The sequence below is a fragment of the Lithobates pipiens genome, unplaced genomic scaffold (genome assembly GCF_037356315.1).
Source record: "Lithobates pipiens isolate NorthernLeopardFrog02 unplaced genomic scaffold, aLitPip1_a1.2 Scaffold_18, whole genome shotgun sequence".
Lineage (NCBI taxonomy): Eukaryota > Metazoa > Chordata > Amphibia > Anura > Ranidae > Lithobates > Lithobates pipiens.
In genome coordinates, this window is record NW_027507758.1 from 465836493 (window position 1) to 465863236 (window position 26744).

Below are 26744 nucleotides of genomic sequence, written 5' to 3' on the forward strand. Positions count from 1 at the left end.
ATTCTCGAAGGCATACGGGAAAATTGGATATGGCGACAACTGATCATTGAGGTCCACCCCTCCCATATTTTGGTTATATTCGTGGACAAAGAGGGGTTTCTCCACAACACCAGTCGCCGTAGTAATTTGGACTGTCGTGTCTGCATGAAGGGAGGTAAGAATGAAAAAATTCTTATTATCCCTTCACTTCATAGCAAGCAAGTTATTACGCTGCAGGCAGGCTCTCTCCCCCAGCCTAAGACTGGAATCTACAAGCTGCTGGGGAAAGCCCCGGCGATTAGATCGCACGGTGCCACATGCTCCAATCCGCTGATCAAACAAATGACTAAACAGTGGCACGCTCGTGTAATAATTGTCCACACAGTTCATTGTCGAAGTGCATGAACCGCAAGATCTGTTTGTATCGTTTCCTGGACATAGAGGCAGAGAACACGGCATATGGTCAATTGGGCTCGTAGACCAATACGACCGCAACTTCATGAATTTATGTATGCCCATGTTCAAGGAAAGGCCCAGAAAGGTCTTAAATTCAAAAACCGTAATTGGTTTCCAATCTCTGGCAAAGGAAGGCAACTGGGGATTAGTGGTGATGAACTGACCAGCATATAAATTAGTTTGGTCCACAATAGATCTATAGAGATCTTCCGTGAAAAACAGAGAATAAATATCAAGTGACGTAAAATCAGCTGTTTCCACCTGAATACCGGGTTGGCCAGTGAATGGGGGAAGTACGGGTTCTGCAGAAGTGGTGGGCAGCCAATCAGGATTGGCGAATTCTGCAGGAAGGTCACTATGGGCACGACAGGCCTGCCTTTGTCTTCTTGGTGGCAGCAGGACAATACGTCGCCAGCTTGAACTGCACTTATGGGACTCGCCAAGTTACCAAGAGTTACTGCAGTGCTGGATGCACGTCCAGGGTGTACTAGGCCGCTGCTGCTTGCCAGTTCACGAGAAGGAATAGCAGCACTAGTACTGGTTCTCTGCTCGAGGGACCTGCGGTTCTTGCACCTTAACAACATCAGAAGATCGGGATCGGGTACACCTGACCTTAGCAGGGACCTCACCTTTGTCGCCAGAGCTGTCATGGAGCCGCTGTCGTCTACAGGATCGTATTTTGAGCCTGAGTCTGACAGATGAGTGACCTCCTCTTCACTATGTGTCATGCTCAGAAACGTGTAGGCCTCTTCACTAGTTTACTTTACTGGTAAAATTTACTGGTACAACTAGTGAGATTCACAGGTAAAGGTAAAAAAACACTTAGGCTGTCAGCAACTGTATAAAACGCTACAAAAAAAAACTGTTAGCGATCACAGGGATCAGGCCTGACTCTGCGAATGCTGCAGTTATATGTGTTGTGTTTTGTAAGTGACAGTGATCGATCGATAATGCACTTGGGTGGGCTGGGCTGGGCGGAGGGGCAAAACGCAGGTGCTAGCAGGTATCTGGGCTGATCCCGCTAACGATGCGTTTTTTGGAACCCTAAACCGCTAGTATAGATCTGATCAGATATTGATCTGTTCAGATACTATACCACTAAGGGAGGTGTATGCTTTGCGCGTGGGTGTTAGCGGTACTGGCACTAACCTGACGCCTGGGGCAACACAGACCCTATCTGACCCTAAAACCTAATTGATATCACCCACCGGGCAATCAGGGGGTTAAACATTTATTGGGTAATGGCGGGTGCCCTGACCCTATTAAAAGCAAAATAACCAGCGTCACCCGTAACACTTATACGGTGATCACTGGTGAAAGGGTTAATTAGGGGCAATCAGGGGGTTAAAACCTTTATTAGGTAATATATGGGGGTACATGACGCTATATAAAAACCTGACGGGGGAACCTAAATAACTAACTGGCTAACCAGCATCACCAGGGACACTTATACGGTGATCGCTGGTGAAAGAGTTAACTCTAGGGGAAATCCGGGGGGTTAAAACCTTTATTAGGTTGTATATGGAGGTACCTGACGCTATAAAAACATGGTGAATCTAAAAAAATAACTGGCTACCTAGCGGCACCAGCGACACTAATGCAGCGATCAGAAAAACGATTTCTTAGTGACACTGGCAAAAGGGGGTGAAAGGGTTACCTGGGGGGTAATCAAGGGGTTAAACCTTTATTGGGGGGGGTAGGGGACACTTTTTACAGTCACAAATGACACTAAATGCAGTGATCAATAAATGACCACTGCAATCAGTGACACTATGACTGGGGGTGCACAGGGTGATCTGGGGGGTGATTGGGGGGGCTGGAAAGTGTGCCTATGTGTACCTGGTGTCAGTGTAGTGTTGTGCACATACTATGATGTCTTCTCTCCTTGGCGCTCCGGTCAAAAAGACCGCCACGCAGAGACTGACATCACTTCCTCCTGCCTGTGTTTACAGTTCACAGGCAGGGAAGCTTCTCATTCGCCAGGGGGGGGGGGGGGGGGGTGGCCAGAAATCAATGACCGCCCCCTCATCACGGATCACTCCTGAAGCGAAACAGACCACCGATGCCACGGGGGGGGGGGGGGGGGCTGGAAGGCAGGCAAGGCAGGCAAGTCCAGGTATGTTGATGTGCCATTGTGCTGACGTATATGTACAGGCGGTGGTCCTTAAGTGGTTAACCTCTCCATTGTGTGTTTGTTTTTTTTGTTTTTTAATAAACCTGTAAATGTTAATGTATACTTCATACACTTTTTTTTGTTTCCTTTTCTTAGGGTGTGAAAACCACCAATATCACCATTCAGGTTGTGTGTGATATTATGGCTAATAAATCATGGGGCTCGCCATATGACAGATATGCTAAAGTAATCCACACCATTCTAAAAGCTGCACAGGAGAAATGCATTGAGGCAAGTTATCGCTCATACATTCAAGACATGAGGGACTGCCACTGGGAAGGAGCTGCCTCTACTGGAGGTGAGAAATTTATGCCTTGACTCTTTTAGATCAATGATAACTTTTTTGCATAGTTCATAAACAAATTAATGCATCCTTGTAATTTTATATGAATTTAAATATTGTATTCACTTGTAAAAAACATATTTCTTATTTAATCAGGAAAAGAGCACATTTTTGATAATGTTTGTCGAAGCATTTTAATGGCCACCACATTAGGGCCTCATGCATACTGAGTGTGCATAAAATTTCAGCAGGTAAAAGCTGCTGAGGCTGGACCGGATTGCACAGTGCATGAGTGGTACTAGCTCTTAGGCCCCTTTCACACTGGGGCGGGGCGGCCGTCGGCAGTAAAACGCAGCTATTTTTAGCAGCGCTTTAGCGGCGGTCTGCGGGTGCTAGCGGGGTGGTTTTAACCCCCTCTAGCGGCTGAAAAAGGGCGCTTTGCCGGCGGTATAGCCACGCTGTCCCATTGATTTCAATGGTTAGGGGCGGTTTAGCAGCGGTGAATACACTGCTCCTTCACCACTCCAAAGATGCGGCTAGCAGGACTTTTTTCACCGTCCTGCTAGCGCACCACTCCAGTGTGAAAGCCCTACGGCTTTCACACTGGAGTGAAAGGGGCCAGTTTTTTCAGGTGCTACACAGGCACTATTTTTAGCGCTGTAATGCCTGAAAACCGCCCCAGTGTGAAAGGGGCCTTAGGGCAGTATGTATGTTAGCAGGTGCAGTCAGCTAGTCTGCCACTAGGTGGCTCTGTTCCCAATATAGTCTGGTATAGGGAAAGTGGAAATTCAGTGTTTGGGCCCCTTTTTAGAGGAAGCCTTCATCTGTCAGACTGCGAGTGCATGTGGGTCTTCAAGTACCTGTGTATTGTATTGTTGAGTAGTAGTGTCAGGAAGCTAGTTAGGTAATTTGGACAGGGTATAATCCCAATCCTCATTAAATTGGTAGGTACAATGCCCAGTGGGTGTAGAGATGTGACTTGGTGTACATCTTGCGGCATGTATGTGTTCCTTGATTATCTGATCGAGGGTGAATACTGCTGTGAAAAATGTAAGCACATTGTTTCCCTGGAAGCCCAGGTTCTGAATCTAGGGAAGCAACTGTCAGCAATGAGAAGACCCTTTCATACTAAAGGAGAGCCGGGAACGTACCCGGCAGGGACCAGCACAGTGGCGGGTGGAGAGAAAGAGGGGGAGGCACCAGAAAAGAGTAGATGGGTAAAAAGTCAGGAAGGAGAGAGGAGGAAGTGCTAGGGAGGCCGATCCCTATCACTGAGTACTGGGGTGAGCATCCCAATAAGTATGCTCCATTGAGTGGTTTCACCAATGTCAATCAGGGACCAGCACTGCTGGAGCTGAGGGACTCTCCTAGCTGACAGGGGTAGAATTCCTCCAGTGGGGGGGCGAAGGGAAAGGATGGACAGTTTCTGGTGGTAGGGGACTCAATTCTTAGATGGGCAGAGAGGGCAATCTGTGACAAAGGCCTGAAGCGCTGAACTGTATGCTGTCTACCGGGAGCTCTGATGGACACATTACTGGGAGGGGCTGGGGAAGACCCGGCTGTCATGGTGCATGTTGGCATCAATGACAAAGTCTGAGGCAGATGGAGTGTCCTAAAGAATGATTTTAGGGACTTGGAAGCTAAATTGAGGAAAAGGATCTATAAGGTAGTATTCTCAGGAACTACCACACCAGAAAGGCAGAGGGAGATTAGGGAAGTAAACAAGTAGCTGAGGAGCTGGTGTAGTAAGTCGTTCCTGGGCCGACGTCTGTCGGTCACCAGTACTATAGAAGGAACAGACTACACCTAAATGAAGAGGGTGCAGATGTGCTGGGAGTAAAGATGGCCAGAGGTAGAGATGGTTAGCGCGGAACATATTCCAGAGGGTAGTATTGGGGGGCAATAGTGGTAGGTTCACTAAAGCCTATAAACCCAAGGTAAGTATAGTATCAAGTCCTAGTTTCAATCTTGGATTAAGAGGATAGTATGCAACAGTCTAAACTATGTGGCATGCCACTTGCCAGGCTCCTGGCTCGTGAAATGTTCACCAGTGCCAGGAGCCTGGCGGACAAGATGGGTGAACTAGAGATATTGGAGGAGGATTTGAATTTTGTGGGAATTTCAGAGACTTGGTTCAACAGCTCTCACGATTGGCTGGCAACCATTCAAGGGTATACCCTTTGTCGCAGGGATAGAGAAGGTAAAAAAGGGGGAGGGTATGCCTGTATATCAAGAATAATGTACAAGTGAATGTGAGAGATGACATCACTAAGGGAGCTAGGGAGGAGGTGGAATCTTTACGGGTAGAGCTCCAAAGGGATGAAGCCAAGGGGAAAATAATAATGGTATGCTATAGGCTCCCTAATCTGAGGGAGGAGGAGAGAGAGAGACAGACCTCCTATCACAATTTGGATTAGCAGAAAGGATGGGAAGTGTTATCATAACGGGGATTTTAATTATCCAGACAGACTGGGTGGAGGGAACCACTCATTCATCTAAGGCTCGCCAGTTCCTAAATGTCTTGCAGGACAATTTCATAGGTCAGATGGTAGACGCGCCAACTAGAAATAAAGCGTTACTATATCTGCTGATTACCAACAGTACATACTTGATCACGGATGTGGAAATACCAGGAAATTTAGGAAACACCAGGGTCAATTGGCTTCAGTATACATCGCACAAATGGGAAACATAAGGAAAATACAAAGACAATGAATTTCAATAGAGCCAACTTCCCTAAACTACAAACCTTGCTAGAAGATATAAATTGGGATAAAATCTTAGGAACAAAGCACACGGAGGAGAGATGGGTCCGCTTTAAGAGCATATTAAATAAGGGCATTAGCCAGTGCATCTCACTGGGTAATACATTTTAAAAGAGCGAAAAAGTCCTGGATGGCTTAACGCCAATGTAAAAATGCATATAAAATAAAAAGAGAAGGCCTTTAAAAAATACAAGGTTGAGGGCTCATCATCAACATTCAAACTTTATAAAGAATGCAACAAGAAATTTCAGGGTGCAATTAGGGTGGCTAAGATAGAACACAAAAGACACATAGCGGAGGAGAGCAAAAAAAAATCCCAAGAAATTCCTTAAGTATGTAAACAGTGAAAAAGGAGGACAGACCATATTGACCATATTGACCCAATAAAGAATGAGGAAGGACATCTGGTTATGAAGGATGGGGAGATGGTCTTGAATTTATTCTTATCCTCCCATCTTCACGAGGGAATCAGAGGGGCTTTAAAACTGCAGTGTTCATCCTTGTGATACATCACAGGAAGCACCCTCATGGCTACCAGAGGACAGAATTAGAATTGGACTTGAGAAACTTAACATTAATGACTCACCATGACCGGGTGGCTTGCACCCGAGGGTACTTGGGGAACTCGGTCAAGAAATTTCCCGAGCATTGTTCCTAATTTTTTCTGACAGTCTACTGACTGGAATGGTACCAGATCATTGGAGAAAAGCCAATGTAGCACCAATATTTAAAAAGGGTCCAAAATACATCCCTGGGAATTAGACCAGTTAGCCTAACATCGATAGTATGCAAGCTCTTGGAGGGGATAAGAGACTATATACAAGATTTTAGTAATGAAAAGGTATCATTAGCAGTAATCAGCATGGATTCAAGAAGAATCGTCCTTGCCTAACCAAGCTATTCACCTTCTTTTGAGGAGGTGAGTTGCCATCTAGATAAAGGAAGGCCCATAGACGTGGTGTATCTGGATTTTGCAAAAGCATTTGACAGGTCCTCATAAAAGTTTACTGTAAAAAGTAAGGTCCATTGACATGGACCATAGAGTGAGTGCCTAGATTGTAAACTGGCTACAAGGGTGAGTTCAGAGGGTGGTGATAAATGGGGAATACTCAGAATGGTTAGGGGTGGGTAGTGGGGTCCCACAGGGTTCTGTGTTGGGGACCAATCCTGCTTAATTTGTTCATAAACGACCTGGAGGATGGGGTAAACAGTTCAATCTCTGTACTTGCGGATGATACTAAGCTCCGCAGGATGTGGAAAGCTTGCAAGAAGATCCAAACAACTTTAATGGGGTGGGCAACTACATGGCAAATGAGGTTTAATGTAAAATAATGCATTTGGGTGGCAAAAATCTGAATGTAATCTATACACTAGGGGGAGAACCTCTGGATGGAAAATGATCTGGTGGTCCTGGTAGATGATGGGCTCAGCAATGGCATGCAATGCCAAACTCCTGCTAACAAAGCAAACTGAATATTGGCATGCATTAAAAAAGGGATTAACTCCAGTGATAAAGCGATAATTCTCCCACTCTACAAGACTCTGGTCTGGTCTGGCTGCACCTGGAGTATGCTGTCCAGTTCTGGGCACCAGTCCTCAGGAAGGATGTACTGGAAATTGGAGCGAGAACAAAGAAGGGCAACAAAGCTAATAAAGGGACTGGACGATATTAGTTATGAAGACAGGTTGTGAGCACTGAACTTATTCTCTCTGGAGAAGAGATGCTTTGAGAGAAGATATGATTTCAATTTACATATACCATACTGGTGACCCCACAATAAGGAAAACTTTTTTGCGGAAGGGAGTTTAACAAGACACGTGGCCACCTTGCATTACACCCACTATACTTTGCAACCCACTCTATACAGAAGGATGCCGGTTGTTCCTGGCTCTGGAGGTTATCATTAGATTAGACTAAAGGAGGCCTGGGACCTTGCTACACAAGGAATGTAGACTTCTTGCATTGAGGGTATTTGTTTCCAGGGGGCATTCTGCCTTAAACATTACTGCCACTTATTGCACCGTTCAGCCACAGTAGCTTTTCACCCTTTTTACTGTTCAATTTTCATTGCAGGCTATCTATATTGCTAACTAAGCTTCTTATTTCTGTCTGCTAGAAGAAACTGTTTTGGTTGGCCATTGTTGGAGGATGTGTACTGTGGGTGGCCATGGCTTTAGAGTTGTTTTAGCTATTTAGTGAAGATGCTGTTATTGGTAGTAAAAATGAATTACCTCTTGTTACTAGCTTAAAAAAAATAAAAAATTATTGCAACTAAAAAAAAATTATTTGGAACTATCCACTAACTTTTTGGGTCCATTTGAGCCTAAAGTGAATCTACACTGTGGCAAAGACACAAAAGACACTGCTGGAGAGCTGGCACCATAAGGCAGAAGATTAGATCTTTACTAATATGGTAGAAGATTATATCAGAAATGTACTTAAGCTGGCCAAAGATGGATATACAGTAATTTCTAACAAAAATTCCTAGGAAAATGTAATTTTGTTTTTAACATTTTGATTTTGGAGTGAATAGACTTTACTGAACAAACGTCACATATTCTGTTAGAAATTAGAAACATTTTGCATCCTGTTCCGTCAAATTTTTATTTTCTCTGTGGTCAAACACCAATGCTTCATCGACCCACTAATGATTAGAAAAACGAACAAACTCAGTTTCACAGAAATTCTACCCATCTATGGCCAGCTTTACTTAGATGTTTAATGTATGCATTAAAGTGTGGTATCCCCATATTCGGCAATAGCAGAATATATTTGGGAGTGTAATTCTAATACCGCGTAAACACGTATCAGACTATCCGGCGGACTTAGTCTGGCGGACAAACCGCCGGACTTCCCGAGCGAGCTACCTGCCCACACACGGCACTTTTGCAGCAGACTAGGTCCGCCACACTATCCGCCGTATCGCCGGACTATCCGCCGTACTTTTGAAATGAACGGACTCACCCACACACACACACGGAGGAAAGTCCGTTCATTTTGAGCATGGCTCCAAGTAGCCGGGACCAGCGAAGGAGGTGTCACTGGCCCCGTCACCTGGTTAGGACTTAAAGGGGAATCCCTACGCCGAAAAAACGGCGTGGGGGTTCCCCCCAGTTCCATATGAGCTCCTTATCCGAGCACGCTACCAGGCCAGCCAGGAAACTGGGTGGGGACGAGTGAGCGCCCACCCTCCTGAGCCGTACCAGGCTGCGTGCCCTCAACATGGGGGGGTGCCTTGGGGAAGGGGAGGCCACCCCACCCCAAAGCACCTTGTCCCCATGTTGATGAGGACAAAGGCCTCTTCCCGACAACCCTGGCCGTTGGGGTCTGCAGGCGGGGGGCTTATCGGAATCCGTGAGCCCCTTTAATATGGGGATCCCGGCCCCCCACCCTATGTGAATGAGTATGGGATACAATGTACCCCTACCCATTCACCTGTGAAAAAAAAATAAAAACCCAACACACAAGGGTTAAAATAGTTTATTGCACAGCCCCGGGGGTCTTCTTCCATCTTCGGGGGTCTTCTCCCTGGACTCCTCCACTATCTTCTGCTCTTTTACTAGCGGAGGAGCCCGGCTTTCTTCTTTGCCGCCACCCTCTTCTTCCGACTTCGGGGGTCTTGTCCCCCTCTTCAGTTCTTCTTGCAGGGCCACCGCGCCTTCTAGCTCTTTTACAAGCGGTGGCCCGGTCTTCTGTCGCCGCTGTCTTCTGGCCTTCTGTTCTTCTCTTCTTGAGCTGTTGCCTCGTCGCTGTCTCTGGTCACAATGACAGGGACGCGGCGTGCGGCGACTTATATAGGGACATCGCCGGGTGATGTCCCCGCCCATTATGATGTCACAGTCCCAGCATCCTCTGACGAGAAGAACCGAAGAGGGCGACAAGACCCCCGAAGTCGGAAGAAGAGGGCGGCGGCGAAGAAGAAAGCCAGGCTCCTCCACTAGTAAAAGAGCTAGTAAAAGAGCAGAAGATAGCGGAGGAGTCCGGTGAGAAGACCCCCGAAGATGGAAGAAGACCCCCGGAGCTGTGCAATAAACCATTTTAACCCTTGTGTGTTGTGTTTTTTTACATTTTTTTTCACAGGTGAATGGATAGGGGCACATTGTACCCCATACTCATTCACATAGAGTGGGGGCTGGGATCCGGGGGCCCCCTTATTAAAGGGGGCTCACGGATTCCGATAAGCCCCCCACCCGCAGACCCCGACAACCAACGGCCAGGGTTGTCGGGAAGAGGCCCTTGTCCTCATCAACATGGGGACAAGGTGCTTTGGGGTGGGGGGCTGGGGGGCCGCGTGCCCCCCCCTTCCCCAAAGCACCCCCTATTTCTGTTACGGCTCAGGAGGGGGGCACTCGCTCGTCCCCACCCCATTTCCTGGCCGGCCGGTTAGCGTGCTCAGATAAGCATCTGATATGGACCTGGGGGGAACCCCCACACTGTTCGGCGTAGAGATTCCCCTTTAAGTCTATACCAGGTGACAAGGCCAGCGACGCCTCCTTCGCTGGTCCTGGCTACCTGGAGCCGCGCTCAAAGTGAGCGGACTTTCCTCCGGGTGGGAAAAGTCTGTTCATTTCAAAAGTACGGCGGACTAGCACACACACGGCCATATCGTCTGCCAGACTAGCACACACACGGCCGGATTCTGCGCCAAAATGTGAGTCCGGCGGACAGATTGATGTGCAAAACTATAATCTTAGTCTGCCGGACTTTTGGGTAAAAAAAAGTCCACCGGAGCCCACACACGGGCGGATAATTTATTTATAAATGATTAAAATATTTCTAAAACCAGACTTTTTTTTTCTGCATTTATCAAAAACTTGCGGGCAAAAAAAATAAAAATAAAATAAAACTCACTTTTGTTACTACCGTTAAGCTACATGCTGGCAATACATCGATTTTCAGAAGCATTCATGAAGGAATGTCTGAGGTTGTGTGTAACATTGTAAGCTGTGAGAGCTGTGCAGCTAGGTAGTACTTTGAGATGTTTAAGACACTAAGGCTGCCTCTTAGTCTGTGGGCAAAGAGAGTGGTACGGGCTACTCTGGGGCGTTTTGTGTGCACAAATGAAGCTTTTATTTTGGCGTGAGCATAAGAAATCAGGTACTCGGACCGGTAAAGCGCAAAAGAAATATAGGATCTTAGGAAGCACAGTCATTTTAAACTTGTTGATGCGGCCTATCCATGATAGCGAAGGGAATTGCCAGGAGTCCATAAGCAGTGCTATAAGAGTTTCCACTTTAAGGCGTCATGTACACTGCAGCTGATAAATGAACGTTTAGGAGCAGTTGGTCATTTTTTTTCAGCAGCCCCTGAACTCTCCTCTGTTATGTTATCTTATCAGCATATTATATGTTATCTTATCACAAAGTTGTTTATAGTAGTTTCCAGGCAGTTGTGGTTGGAAGCATATTATTATTTTAATTTTATTTTTTTAAACAAAAAAGCATTCAGGATGGATGTTTAGAGGCATTTGAAATGCCAACTGCTGGTAAACGCGGTAAATTGCATCTAGAAGCATTTTTAAGCGAGAGATATTTATTACACTTTAATATAACAATTAAGTTATTATGTTATAAAGATACTCTGTATTTCTCCAGGCTTTTTAAAATTTCCATCTAAATTTAAATTTTCTATGGCATATTTTATTTTTTAATCGAAAAACAAACTTTATTGAAAAAAAAAGAAAGAAATGGAAGATAACATACATAGCAGGCATACATACGATACATCAAATAACGTGGGCCAATCTGGCCAAGGCAGTGTTGCATACATGAGAGCATTGGGTTAGCTGCGCAATATAGGGGTCCGACACCCATCATGGGTAGATGCAGCATTAGAGCTAATGTGTGTCAACCAGGGGAGGGGGAGCAGGCAAAAGGAGAAATAAAAGGGGGAGGGGGACATAAGAAGAGTAGGTCCTTAAGGTGGAGGAAGCACCGAAGGGGATAAGCAGAGGGGGGTGGGGGACAAGGGATCAATATAACAGCATATCAAGTACACGTCTCCCCATCCCCCAACCACCTACCCCAGATCCGCTCGTATTTAAGTGGACATCCTCTATGTGTATAAACCAATTTCTTATAAGGGAGGGTATCATTAACCTCTTTTTTCCAGCACTGGACCGTGGGGGGGAGGGCCTGCATCCAGCCACGAGCAATCACCTTTTGCGCCAGGAAGAGTGTTTCATGTAGGAAGGTGCGAAGGGACTTGTCAGCTTCTAATTCTGGTAAGAGACCAAGCAGACACATCTTCGGGTCAAGGCTAGCAGGAGAGCCCATCTGGTCATGGAGAAAGCGAATTACCTGTATCCAGTATGTTTGGATAACCGGACAGGACCATATGAGGTGATAGAAGGAGCCTGGAGTGTGGTCGCATAAGCGGCATCCTGGATCATATGTGGGTTTAAACCGTGCTATCTTCTGGGGGGTCAGGTATGTCCTATGTAGAATGTATAGCTGTGTGAGGCGGTCCGAGAGCCTAGGGGAGACTGCATATTTTTTTTTTTTTTTTTTTTTTTTTTTAAACAAAAAAGCATTCAGGACGGATGTTCAGAGGCATTTGAAATGCCAACTGCTGGTAAACACGGTAAATTGCATCTAGAAGCATTTTTAAGCGAGAGATATTTATTACACTTTAATATAGCAATTAAGTTATTATGTTCTAAAGATACTCAAATTTTAATTTTCTATGGCATATTTTATTTCCCTTTTTTGTTCATTTCCAAACTGTACAACCCTCAAACTATAGGTACATGGTTCAGGGGAGCAGTTGGATCTGCCAGCTCTCTACATGTTTATCAAGATATAATAACCCAATGCTTCAAAGCACGCAAAAAGCCCTTTGTCAAGGTGAAATAAACAAGAGAAAGTGCTGCTAGAAACTAGACAGATTTTTGAGTCGGCACTGTAAGTTTTAATGCAATTACATCCTTACCTGCCACCCTTCTCCCTATCTAATTTTGACTCTTGTGCATTACCATCAATACCTCATGATCCTGACTGCTTGTGTAGTGCCACTGGAGTTTTAGACCAGAACCAAAACATTAACACTGTTTCTAAAATTATTATGCTGCATTACAGAAAAAGTAAAAGTGAACCACTAGGCTGAAAGATTATTTTTGTACTTTCCATTAAAATCTGTATAATGGAGTTGATTAAGGGACACCAGATTCAGAGACATTTTGGGATGTCCTAAACTGTCCAACTGAGAAGTGGGCAACAGTAACAAAATGCTAACAAGCCCACATAGCAAAACTAGGGAAATAGGGACGACCTGCAGCTCAAAGAGCTGCTTGAAGGACCTTATGGCCAAGGCTGGCATCAGAGGGACCTGAACATCCACCAAATAAAACCTAGAAGAATATGGATATTAAAAGAGGTAACCTTTTCTCAGTAGTAATAGTGTAAATACCTCCTTGCTTCTATGACACTACCACAAAACAAAGGCATGCTGGAAGTGGCAGGGGTTGTAACAGCCTAATCGATGTTTTGGGGGGTTCTTTTGTTTGTTCTGCCATTGTATTTTCCGATTGTCTCTTAAAGCGGAGGTCCACCCTAAAATGGACCTTCCGCTCATCGGATTCCTCCCCCCCTCCGGCGCCACAATTGGCACCTTTCAGGGGGGAGGGGGGTGCAGTTACCTGGATAATCCAGGTAACTGCACCCACTTCCGGGCTAGCTCTCTGCGGAAAGGGGCGTACATTACGCCCCTTTCCGCAAGTGCCCGCCCCCTTCCGCAAGTGCCCCGCTGCCTGCTGGGAAACGCACAGATCCCAGAGGCAGCGGGGACCGTCCTCATTGCGCAGCGCGGCTCGCGCATGCGCAGTAGGGAACCGGGAAATGAAGCCGAAAGGCCCCATTTCCTGATTCCCATACCCAAGATGGCGGCGGCAGCACTCGAGTGTCGATCTAGAGATCTGCTTCGGGTGCCAACATCGCGGGCGCGCTGGACAGGTAAGTGTCACTATTTTAAAAGTCAGCAGCTGCAGTATTTGTAGCGGCTGACTTTAAAAAAAAAAAAAAAAAAAACGCGGAGTCCCGGCGGACTCCCGCTTTAATCCTGTGTCCATGAATGAATGAACGAACTAATTAATACATTTCATTGTCCTAATTTTTCTCCTATGCAGTACACTCCCGCTCAGGGTTCAATGACCCACATTGCTCTTTATTAGAACATATGCACAGTTGTGTTTATTTGTACATGAGAAATCAAACCTTGAGAAGTTCTCGCTCTGGCTTCAACTTCCAGCTGTGTGGTACTGCTTCCATCACATCCTACTGCTTCTCTGCCTATAACATTAGCCTCCATATGTTTGTCATTTAGCAGTGTTATTTCAGTTGTGGTAAAAGGAAGTGATATGTGCCAAAAATATACTATAAAGAAAAGTTCTCATGCATCCGATTGTTGCGCTGTTACATATGTTGCCACATTCAAAGTTACATGAGTGAGGAATAAAGAATATGCTTTTTCCTTGTAAAATTCCAGCACATATAACTATTAATTCTTCAAATGGCTGTTTTTAGTAAATATGTGAATGGAAAATAAACAAAGGGGCTGCTTTAATAGTGCGTAAAATAGTTTGAAGAAACTGTTACTGTTTGATACAATAAATATATACATTTTTATATATACTCTACAGACAAAGATATTCGGCCTCAAGGGCGCATTCCTACCATATGCATTGGACAGCCTTGCTGCAGTGGTATAGCTCCCTGCTTTTCTCCCTCCTTTCTCCAGCCAATCAAACCCTGAATGTGAAGGAGTAATGGGTGGCGGCTGCATTCTTAATTTTTTTTAGACTTTTCTCCCCTCTGTTGTCACTTGGTGATCTGGCTAGTAATACACTTTCTGTATTAGTATGCCCCCACTCTGGATGAAGGGGCACAGCAGACAAAATTGTTAATCCTGAGGGAGGGGAGTGTTAAATGTACAAGCAGATTCAAATACACTAACAAACAAACTGAACTCTAACTAATAATTTTATACACGGTTACAGTGTAGCACTAACCCCCGAAAGAGCTGTTAGTTTGATTGGGCTTACTGTTACCTTCTTCACCTCGATTTGTGTCTAGGGGTTTCCCTTGGTAGATGGCCCAGAAACTTTAGAGACTGACGACAGATCAGCTTAAAGGGATTTTTATTTGCAAAAACATAGTTAATGAACAGTCTCTCAATATAGGATCAGAGGGTTTAGCAAGAAAGTTCAGGTACTCTTAGTGTCAATAATAAAGAACTTAGCCATTCACAGCTGGATGTTCACTCAAGTTGGATGGTCCCTCTCTCACAAGGCCTAGCAGCCAACAAGGTTCTTAAATCAGGAATAAGTCTCTGCCACAGACTGTTGTAGAACACGTAGGAAACTAGGATTTGTAGAACACTCGTGTGATACCTGGATCTCTCAGCCAGTTTGGCGATACCCACGAGATTGGATTCACTTAGGTACTTCAGCCCCACCAGGCTCTTGCTAAGAAACCAACTCGTGCGTGGCCTTCTTCTGAAGAGTCCTCCCCTGGATAGCTACGAAGTCGCTGGGCCTCTCCATGACCGGAGACAGCACCAGACCACCTCAGAATCCTTTCTCTAGTTCCCTTGTCTCGGGCTAGCCAGCCCCGAGACATAGTCAGGTGGATCCGCACCCCAGGCCATAGCCTTCCTGGGGGCTGGTCAGGAGGACCAGGACCATGGAGTCAGAACTTGCTTCTGGACCGGAATCCCGAACCACGTGACATCCGCATCTTAAGTACCCCCTCCCAGAAAGCACAGCAAGAGTGACCCACCCACTGGGCTGGCTCAGAGAGAAAGTAACCTTAAAGCACCCAACCAGACTGTGGTTCCATGCCTGCCGGAAGAGACCGTGCTCCCTATGGCTAGGCTGAACACCCTATAGTCCAGTCAGACTAATGCTGAGGTCAAAATTTGGAACAATTATACCTAAACCAAACTGCAGTTTAGGTGTAACTTTAAATTTCAAAACATATAGCGCATGCTCTTCAGGAGCCAGCGCTACAACAGTAAACTTTTTTTTTTTTTTTTTTTTTTGGGATACATAAAATCTGCCCAGTGTAAGCACCCCTGCTGGTGTTAATTGTTGTTTCTCACCCCCTGTAAAATGGATAACATCTGGAAGAGCGCTTGTTCTTTTGAAAAACAGACTTATTGGCTGGATTTATGAAGATGTGCCTGGACTATGCTGGAAAATATTCTACATATTTAGCTTCCAATCAATGAAAATGATTGTGGGATTGGTGGGTTATATACATAGGCTTCCCATAGTAAAGTTCATAAATAACACCATTGCCAACCAGAAAGAACAAACAAACCATAGTCCTCTCCATTTGTATCATAAAACCACATTTTACAGTAGACCCTGTAGAGTGGTCTGCAGGCACTGAAGAAGGGGAAGAGACTTCCCAGGACCTGGACCTAGTTTTGTTTCACAGCTCTGTTTGTCATCAAATGAAGTCCATCCCATGTCAGCTGAGGGAGAGAATGACAGAAAAGAAAAGTGCCACCGCCACCACGATCAAGGAATGTGATATTGGAGTGGAAACCTGTAAATATCACTAACTAGAGTGGAACCCTTTGGAAGATTACATACCAAATAGGTTGATTGACCTTACTTCAATTAGGCCATCTACTTCTGGTAAATGTACTGTATATCCAAATATTTAGGTGGCGGTTCTTCTCAGGAGGTAATGGTGACGATTCTTTATCGCTTACCCGTTTTTAAGGAGGAGTCTTAATATCCTTTCCTGGGGGACTGCTTTTTTGCAATACATATATTAACAATGGACATTTTTATAGTTTCATGTTTTGTTTGAATGAATTTGAACTGGAATAGTGTAATACTTTTTTATGTAAATGCTATTTAATTTGACAATATCTCCTGGCATGTTTGCAGCTATTTTTATGTGGTAATTTTATTTTATTTTGATACACATGTAGCGGCCATAACCCTCTATAGGGAGGCCTTGACTTTTGGGCTTACAGGTTACCTCCGCTTGGCTTGTTCTTCCATGTCTAGGGGTTCCCAGGGTTAGTACCCAACAACTTTGGACGCTGACACCATAAAAGTCCTTTTAGAAATGTTTTTATTTGCAGGGGTAACACAGTCTCGCATGGGAACAGAGGGCAAGGGTGAATAAACTCAGGCACCTTGAACTGGCTAGAGATTATGGCAGTCAGCACTTTGATCCATAATTTACAAAGTCTTTGACCTTGAATAAAGCTTTCAACCGAAAATGAACAGGAACCCTTTCCTCAGTACCTGGAATGTTCTCTGTCTCCTTGGCAGTGCTGAAAAAGCATGAATTCGTTAGTGTCCTTGACAACCCAGCAACCTGGCACTTCTTGGGATGCCAGCTTGTTGGCCCTCCTCCGAAGAGTCCTCCCCGATCGCTTACACGGGCTGCGGTGCCCCTCCAAGTTGAGCACACCTCAACGCCTTCAATCCTCCAGTTACTGTGCCTCGGACCAGCCGGTTCCGAGACTCGAAAACAGATGGATCCTTACCCCAGACCATGCGGGTCTAATGGGGCTAGTCACACCGACCATGTTTCGGGGTGTCACAGGCTTCTGTGACCGGGACCCCTTGCGGGGCTACCCCGGTCCAGCTCCAGGAACAGGCAGCTATGGCCTCACGAACGAACCTGGGACACGTGACTTCAACATTTTACGTACCCTTCCCCAAACTCCTCAGTGGGGCCAGACGCATACGCTGATTGGCTCGGGGGAACACTGATACCTAAAGCGTCTAACCAGGCCTGGTTCTGGGCCTGTCATGTGCACCTAACTGTACACATGACCAGGCAGAACTCTAACACAGCCCAGCCAAACTGATGCCAAAGTTAAACCTACATAATCAGCCCTTTACTGTTCTGAGAAAAAAAACTCAATTTGTACATGGCAGACACCTTGTCCAAAGTGTCGCCGCTACACACACGCGCACGTAAATGTATTTTATTGGGATTTTATGTGATCCACCAACACAAAGTTGCACATAATTGTTAAGTGGAAGGAAAATGATGATAAATAGTTTTCAATATTTTTTTTTTTTTTTTTTTACAAATATGTGAAAAATGTGGCATAAATTTGTATTCAGTTCACGTTACACTGATACCCCTAACTAAAATCTAGTGGAACTTATTGCCTTCAGAAGTCACCTAATTAGTAAATAGGGACCACCGGTGTGTAATTTAGTCTCAGTATAAATACAGCTGTTCCATGAAGCCCGTAGAGGTTTGTTAGAGAACCTTGGTGAACAAACGGCATCATGAAGGCCAAGGAACACACCAGACAGATCAGGGATAAAGTTGTGGAGAGGTTTTAAAGGAGGGTTAGGCTATGAAAAAAAATATCTCAAGCTTTGAACATTTCATGGAGCATTGTTCAATCCATCATCTGAAAATGGAAAGAATATGGCAAAACTGCAAATCTACCAAGGCATGGCTGTCCACCTAAACTGACCAGCCAGGCAAGGAGAGCATTAATCAGAGAAGCAGCCTAGAGGCCCATGGTAGCTCTGGAGAAGCTGCAGAGATCCACAGCTCAGGTTGGAGAATCTGTCCATGGGACAACTATTGATGGTGCACGCCACAAATCTGGCCTTTATGTAAGAATCACAAGAAGAAAGCCATTGTTGAAAAAAAGCCTTAAGAGATCACATTTGCAGTTTGTGATAAGCCATGTGGGGGACACAGCAAACATGTGGAGGAAGATGCTCTGCTCGGATGAGACCAAAATTTTACTTTTTGGCCTAAAAGCAAAACCATGTGTGGCGGAAAACTAACTCTGCACATCACCATGACTACACCATGGAACATGGTGGTAGCAGCATCATGTTGTGGGGATGCTTCTTATCAGCAGGGACAGGGAAGCTGGTCAGAGTTGATGGGAAGATGGTTGGAGCCAAATACAGGGCAATCTTAGAAGAAAGCCTGTTAGTCTGCAAAAGACTTGAGACGGGGCGGAGGTTCACCTTCCAGCAGGACAATGATCCTAAACATACAGCCAGAGCTAGAATGGAATGGTTTTGATCAAAGCATATTCATGTGTAAGTAATATTTTAAAATTATTGTGCTGTCCCTAATGGTCTGTGACACAAATTTGTGATTTAAATCACAAATTAGTGGATATAAACGGCTGCGACTTCTATGCAAGATACACACATTAATCAACAAATCCCAGTATTAAGTCATGCTATAAAGCGAGTCCGTGCTAAGAAATAAGATAATTCAACCTTATTAATGAGTAAAATAAAATTTATCAGATTATATATTTATAAATGGTTCATTCAATTTTCTAGTTGGTCTCCACTGTGAAAGTAACACACAATGCACCCGACAATGGTGATGAGAGAAAAGGTCTGCCTTCCACCTCCTCACACACTGCTGCTTACAAATTCCTGTTGATCTTAGTTATTGGAGATCACACAAACCTGTGGCTTGATATCCAGCCCGGGCCTTTAATTACACACAGCCAAGATCCTCACAGGAGTTGCAACTCGTACAGGTATGTTTTACCAGATGTTTTGGGATAAGTTCCCCCTTTTACACTATTGAAATAAGGTTACATCTTTGTGGGATATTTTTTCTCCCCATATTTTCCATTTTATTCGTGGGAGCGCAGGACCAATTCTATTATCAATTTGAATGGACTATTTATAATATCTTTTCAATTCAAACAATTTTATTTACTCACTAATGAGGTTGAATTATCTTATTTCTTAGCATGGACTCCCTTTATAGAGCAACTTAATATTGGGAAATATTCATATGTAAGAATGGCACAGTCAAAGTCCAGAATCTGTGGCAAGTTGGCACCTGACCGAGATGGCTGCTTAATTAGCTTGCTCCGACATCTAGGGCTAACATATCAGCTTCCATAAGGGGGACAGCTTCAACTCATCAGTGAGGAGATGGCCGGTAGAAGCAGCTCTGCCACCTGCTCCCAGGCGAACCAAACCACGCAGCTCAGCCGGACCATTCTGGCGATATTCTGCTCCCAGCAAGCAAACTCGCAGGCCTCAAGCCACGATGCTGCCAGTCAGCTCAGCCAGCCCAGTGCACCGGATACTAGGGGACAACCGAACGATGCCATGCATGTTCCGCAGTCATTCCCACTTCTCAGCATGGTGGATCTGCAGATAGCGGCAATGGGCATAAAAAATACACTAACTGTCGCAACCGCAGATCTGAAATCTGACCTCAGAGTGATGGCCTCCCTCCCAGAGAATGTGGAATCTGCAGCCATGATGCATGAAGCAGCTATAAGGCAGGTAAAGCAGGTCACTCATTGAGTTGCTTTGCCACATCAAAGACCTTCATAATAGGGGCCGGAGGCGCAACTTGCATATTAGGGGCATCCCAGAAACAATAGAAGGCCCCCAGTTACAACCAGTGGTGTGTGCAATATGCAATACACTCCTAGGCAGACCTCCAGATGCTCCCATAGAGATGGAGAGATGTCGTAGGGCTCTTAGGCCTAGAGGTTGGGACGATGATCCTTCTAGAGATGAAATGTTTCCTGGTCAGCTTCTCCCAGAAGGAAGACATGCTACGCTTGGCTCTCAACCAAGGGCAGCTGCAACATGAAGGCTCTCCCTTAGAGCCGGTTCACACAGCGGGCGATGCGAGGCGACACGACTCGCCTCGCCTCGCTCTCGCAAGTCGCCCCCGTTCTGTACAATGGAACCGTTCTGAGAGGAGCGACTCGAGTCGCTCCGACTCAGAAAAAAGGTTCCTGTACTACTTTTGGGCGACCTCGGGGCGACTTGCATTGACTTCTATACAGAAGTAATTTGCAAGTTGCCGCTGAGGCCGCGGCAGGTCGCGGCGAGGCAAGTCGGAGTCGCCTCGCCTCGCCTGCTGTGTGAACCGGCCCTTACAATTTTTCCAAGATCTATCTGCTATCAGACTCCAGCATAGAGAGCTTCGCCCCCTTCTCAATGTTTTGCGGGACCGACATATTATGTATCGCTGGAAGTTCTCTTCTGTTTGGCAGTGACAGTGGGAAACCATACGACATTCTTGCATACATCAGTGGATCTACAAGCTTTCTGTGACACCTTGGGCATCCCGGTGGTTGCTATCCCAGAGTGGTACAGTTCCTTCATGCAATATGATCCCTGGAATGTTACACAAGAGTTGACCCCTCTGCTCACAACTCAACCACCAGAGGCGCCGAAGATCTTCCTCCAACTCGCCGAGGAGAGGCTTGGATAATATGGCCCGTGGCCCAAGATCCTCACTCCGCATCTGCTCATTGGAAGACAGACCGATGAGCCCAAGACAGCCGACTCTGAGTAGTTCTATACTCTGGCCCTTTTGCATTCTTGTTGGCATGTCCGCTACTGCCTACAGTTCCTGACTACTGCTTAGTGCTATAATGTTCCCTTCTGCGGATGTCTAAGTTCATATGATGTCTTGTGGGCTGATCCCGAGTGTATTACTGATGTTATCCATATGTTGGAACCTGTTGAAATATCCTTAACTGTTCTTAGCCTACATAATGATTTCCTCACAAAGATAGTCTTCCTCTTAACTTGGTCAGAAAACATTAATGCTCTGAGGAGGCCTTTACGCCATTTAACACTATATAGTCTCTTCTTTTTTTTTTTTTTCTCTTAGGCCTGGACTGTAATGTGCTGAATGCTAGGCCCTCTCGGCCTAATGGAAAGTTAGGGTAACTCGGGTAACTACTTCTGTGATCCATCTACCTGCCGGGTCAAGCCTAAGAATACTCGCCTTGCTTTCCACTTTTGCTTTATTATTACTTATGTATGATGAGTAACACTTATGCCGCGTACACACGACCGCACTTTCCGTCAGAAAAGGTCAGACAAAATCATTTCTTCGGATATTCCGATCGTGTGTGGGCTTCAGCTGACATTTTTTTTTTCAAAAAGTCTGACTGACCTAGAAATAGAACATGTTTTAAATCTTTCCGACGGAATCAATTCCTATCGGGAAAATCGTTCGTCTGTATTCTGGTCCGACGGACCAAATACGACGCAAGGGCAGCTATTGGCTACTGGCTATTGAACTTCCTTTTCTAGTCCCGTTGTACGTCATTGCGTTAGAAACGAACGGACTTTGGTGTGATCGTGTGTAGGCAAGTCCATTCAGTCGGAACTTCTTTGGAAAGACCGTCAGAGTTTATTCTGATGGAAAGTCCGGTTGTATGTACGTGGCATTAGGTTTTTCGCAACGCTGGCACCTAGCGTATATTTGAATGGGTATGACACTACTGTGGTAATGCTGCATACATGCTGGTTAGAAGACTGTCGCCTGCTTCACGTGACCTATAGTAAGTCATGGGCCACATGAATCGGGGGGGGGGGGGGGGAAGGTCCTCCTTACAGACCCACAGCATAACAGGGTTATGTTGAGGGAGATGTCACAGCTATAGTCTCTTAATTCTAAAAGACTAAACATCCCTGAAAAACGCAGCAGCGTCCTCGCAGAAGCACACTGGCAAATCCTTTTTATTCAAGAAACTCACTTTAAATCGAGCTCAGCCTCACGCTTCCATAATGATCGCTTTCTTATGGCTTATCATGTCACTTGCCCTGACTTTAAGACTAAGCGAGTTTCCATACTGCTCTCTAAAGCATTACCTTTTGACATTAAGGGCCAGTTATTAGATCCAGAGGATAGATACATTTTCCCAAGGGGCTTGTGGAGAAATAGGCCAGTAATGTTAGCTAATGTATACTGCCCCAAATCCAAATAAGTCATGTGCCCATCGATCCCCTAACAGGTACCTCTACTGGTACTTCCTCCAGGGGCGTACCTAGAGCATTTGGCACCCGGAGCGGATCCTATATCTGGCACCCCCCCACCTTAACTTGTAAAAACACCCCACTGTGCCCCCTGCATACCTCTGCATCCTTCAATATCTTTTTGTCACTACTGTGTACCCCCCTCTCCACAACTGCACCTCTCGACCCTTTTAAATTACACAGGACCCTGCACCTCTGGCCCCATTACATTACACAGCACCCTGCACCTCTGGACCCCTTTACATTACACAGGACCTTGCACCTCTGGACCTCTTTACATTACACAGCACCCTGCACCCCTGGACCCCTTTACATTACACAGCACCCTGCACCCCTGGACCCCTTTACATTACACAGCCCTTGTACCTCTGGACCCCTTTACATAACACAGCACCCTGCACCTCTGGACCCCTTTACATTACACAGCCCTTGTACCTCTGGACCCCTTTACATAACACAGCACCCTGAAACTTCTGACCCCTTTACATTACACAGCCCTTGTACCTCTGGACCCCTTTACATTACACAGCACCCTGCACCTCTGGACCCCTTTACATTACACAGCACCCTGAACCTCTGGACCCCTTTACATTACACAGCACCCTGCACCCCTTTACATTACACAGCCCCTCACAGCTCTGGACCCCCTGCATGTTACACAGCCCCCCCCACATTACAGACCCCCCCCCCTACAGTACAGAATCCTCCCCTACAGTGCAGAATCCTCCCCTACAGTGCAGACCCTCCTACAGTACAGAATCCTCCCCTACAGTGCAGACCCTCCTACAGTGCAGACCCCCCCTACAGTACAGTATCCTCCCCTACAGTACAGACCCCTCCCCCCTACAGTGCATACCCCCCTACACTGCAGACCCCCTACAGTGCCGAATCTTCCCCAATAGTACAGACCCCCCCTACAGTGCAGACCCCCCACAGTAAAGAACCCCTCTACAGTGCACAGACCCCCCTAACAATACAGGCCCCCCCTACAGACCCATAATGTACCTGAACACACACGGAGAGCCCAAGGCAGTGGCATTGCAGGGGGGAGGTGCGAGCAGCACCCGAGTGGAGTGACACCTGTCAGCTCCGTGATCCGGGACCCAGCACAACAATCACCCTCTCTCTGTGGTCGCGTGACTCGCGTTGCACCGTTCTGATCAGTCTCGGCAGCGGCTGTCACTCACAGCCGAGCAGAGTGAAGCCACCTCCCCCTCCTCCTTTATGTCTACACAGTGCTGTGCATGCAGGAGGAGGGGGAGGCGGCTTCACTCTGCTCGGCGAGTCGGCTGTGAGTGACAGCCGCTGCCGAGACTGATCAGAACAGCGCAATGCGACCACAGAGAGAAGGGGATTGTTGCGCCGGGTCCTGGATCACTGCCCCCCACTTAGTACGCCACTGACTTCCTCCATCCCCTACTCTGCTCTCCACCAAATTACTCTCCAGGTTGCATCCCATCCTTGATGATACATGACACCTGGAGGACCCTTTACCCCAGAGACAGAGACTACACTTTCTCCACCCCTCCCCCCCCGCACAATTGGTACTCAAGACTGGATTACCTATTTATAACACAAGTGGACTTATCTCCATAGCGCATCTATCAAGAGCCCATTGTAACAAACGAACGTCATCACATTCCGAACGATCAGATTTTCCAACAACTTTGTCCGACCGTGTGTATGCAACACCAGTTGCGAACAAAATCCGTCGGAAAAATTTTTGTTGTCGTAATGTCCGACCGTGTGTACAAGGGCTAAGAGACCAGCCACTTCCACCATGGCTCCACCCCAGACCCTATCAGGGAACCCTATATTAAGCTGTGAACTGCAAGCCAGCGGTGCTGATCAACCATTGTGTATTCGCTGTGTATTTGGCTTCCTGTTTCCTGCTTGTGTTCTCGACTATTCCTGTCTGCTCGTGACCCTGATCTTTTTGGCATGTCCCCAACTATCCCTGTCTGCCTGTGACCCGGAACCTTTAGGCGTGTACTGTTGTTCCTGTCTCCTAGTTGCCCTGACCTCTGCCGTATCCCTTTACTGTCCTTGTTGTTCCAGCCTGCTGTTTCCTTCTCCTGTAGTCTACCATGAGCGTGAGCTGTGTGATCCTAGGGGCTACGACCTGGAGCAGACTGCAGCGCAGTCCATCATCACCACTAGAGCCTCTGGTGAACAGCTGCTGGCTCTTAGACTCCGCACCCCGGGGAATCAATGCTCTAGCTCCAACTGGGATCTGTGTTGATGATCCAGTAGACCTGCTTCCTGAACCTCCCTGGGTACAATCCGCAGTAGTCAGTCCTAGGGTCCACTATCTTGGCAGTGCACTTTCGATTCCTATGGAGTGCATCTGTCACCTAGTCTCAGGTGACCTGGCATTTATATACTTACGCTAGAACCCCTACTCCGCTGCATTCGAGCCAATCCAGATATTAAAGGTATACCGATATGGGAACGTGAGTTTAAGATTTCAGCCTTTGCGGATGATCTATTTATTTTTTCTCTCTCTTCACTGCTAACATCCTTAATCTTTTGCAAATTCTGGACCACTTTAAACTCCTATCCAACTTAAAAAATCAATTATTGCAAATCATTTGTGTTGAACGTGTCCCTACCCACAGAACTGGCCGAGCAGTGTCAACTTAATTTTCCCTTTTTAAATGGAAAGCGGGAGCCATAACTTACCTGGGTATCCAACTCCCTGCTGACCTAGCAGAGCTCTACAGTAGAAACTTCCAGATGGAATTAGAGTATACGCCAGGATCTCCAAACATAAACCCACAATCTCCTTGTTTTGGGCGAGCATGCATCATTAAAATGACGATTTCCCGCCCCCCCGACTCTACAAACTTCAAACACTACCTATATGCCTACCACCTTCCTTTTTTGGACTTTACTAATCCACATGTAGGACCTTTCGTTGGTGTAATAAACCCCCAAGATGAAGCTGGTGCTCCCTAAGGCATGTGAAGGAATTGGTCTCCCTGACCTACATCGCTATTACCAGTTCAGTTCATCTAGCACAAATCATTGATTGAAGAGTGCATAGCCAATGTAAAGAATGGATGACGTTAGAATACCTGATAATGAACTCTGATTTTCGCTATACCCCTTGGCTCTCTCGAGAACACGTATCTCCAAATGCTTTAACCCATCCCCTAATTGTAGCCACCCTTCACGAATTTGATAGGGCTTGTACTGTACATGCAGTCTCGGCTAAATTATGCTCCATTACTCCAGTGAGGGGCAACCCAGACTTTCCACCTGGTTTATCCGAATGGCCACACGTGGATATACTGTCTAAACACTCTTTTCCAAAGAGGCCGCTTCTTGCGGCAAACTGATCTTGCTGAGCTTTCTGACATGGGTTTGTTTCCATCCTGGCCCTATATCCAGCTTAAACACGTTGCAGATGATCCGTCCCAACAAAAAAGGCTTCATAAAGACCCCTATAATCATTGAGTTGCTCTGTTCTCGTTTGACCCCCCATATCTATGATCTATGCTTCATTGTTTGGGGAATCTTGCAATCAGAACGGAATTGGTAATCTGCCCTGAGTACAGAGATAGATGAGGCGAGCTGGGACCGTATACATTTCTACATTCACAAAGGGTCCTTGAATGTCTCGGTTCAGGAAAATGGGTACAGATTGAAACCCCGTTTGGTATAGAACCCTGGACCTAATTCATAAATTCTCCCCCTCTGTTTCTGATCGATGCTGGCATTGTGGAAAAGAGCCAGGTACATTTCTCCATATTTGGTGGGACTGCCTGGCACGCCGACCCTTCTGACATAAAGTGCACGACTTGATAACAACGGTGTCCTTGCTCCCGCTGGAGTTTTGCACAGTATCTCCTACATCTAAGCTAAAATACCTGAAAAAAAAAAGCTGTACTATAAGTTGGTTGCTATGCACATGAGTAATTTTTCTAGGATGTGTATAATGGACTGCATTGGCGATCTTCAATTAATCGTGTGGCTGAGATGGAGGAACTGATGTATACTGCCTTGGTTAATAATTCCAAATTCACTGCTATATGGGAAGCCTGGACAGCCTTTAAAAGCTCCCAACTATACCAAGACCTTATAAATAATGCAAACTGATTCTCAACTGGGCCAATACTATCCCTGACCTTTCAAATCTGAATTGGGCACGATGCACTTTAGTATTCTGACCACTGGAAGCTGTAGAGGGTAGTCGGTGATTCCCTCACCCTCTCTACTCATTACGTCCTTATCCTCTTCCTCCCCCCTTTTTCCCTACACCCCCCTTTTTTCCCCTCTAGTTCTGGAGAGTAAGGGGATCCACCTAA

At 46.1% G+C, this 26744-nt stretch overlaps 1 protein-coding gene across 1 annotated transcript in view; it reads left to right on the forward strand.

Annotated features, from left to right (window-relative positions):
• The window catches only part of LOC143988602 (putative serine protease K12H4.7), a 151784-nt gene that overhangs the window by 82800 nt on the left and 42240 nt on the right, over positions 1–26744 (forward strand). Inside the window, exon 6 of the mRNA XM_077488286.1 lies at positions 2705–2906. Coding sequence (XP_077344412.1) covers positions 2705–2906 — 202 coding nt within the window. The remainder of the gene's footprint in view (positions 1–2704; positions 2907–26744) is intronic.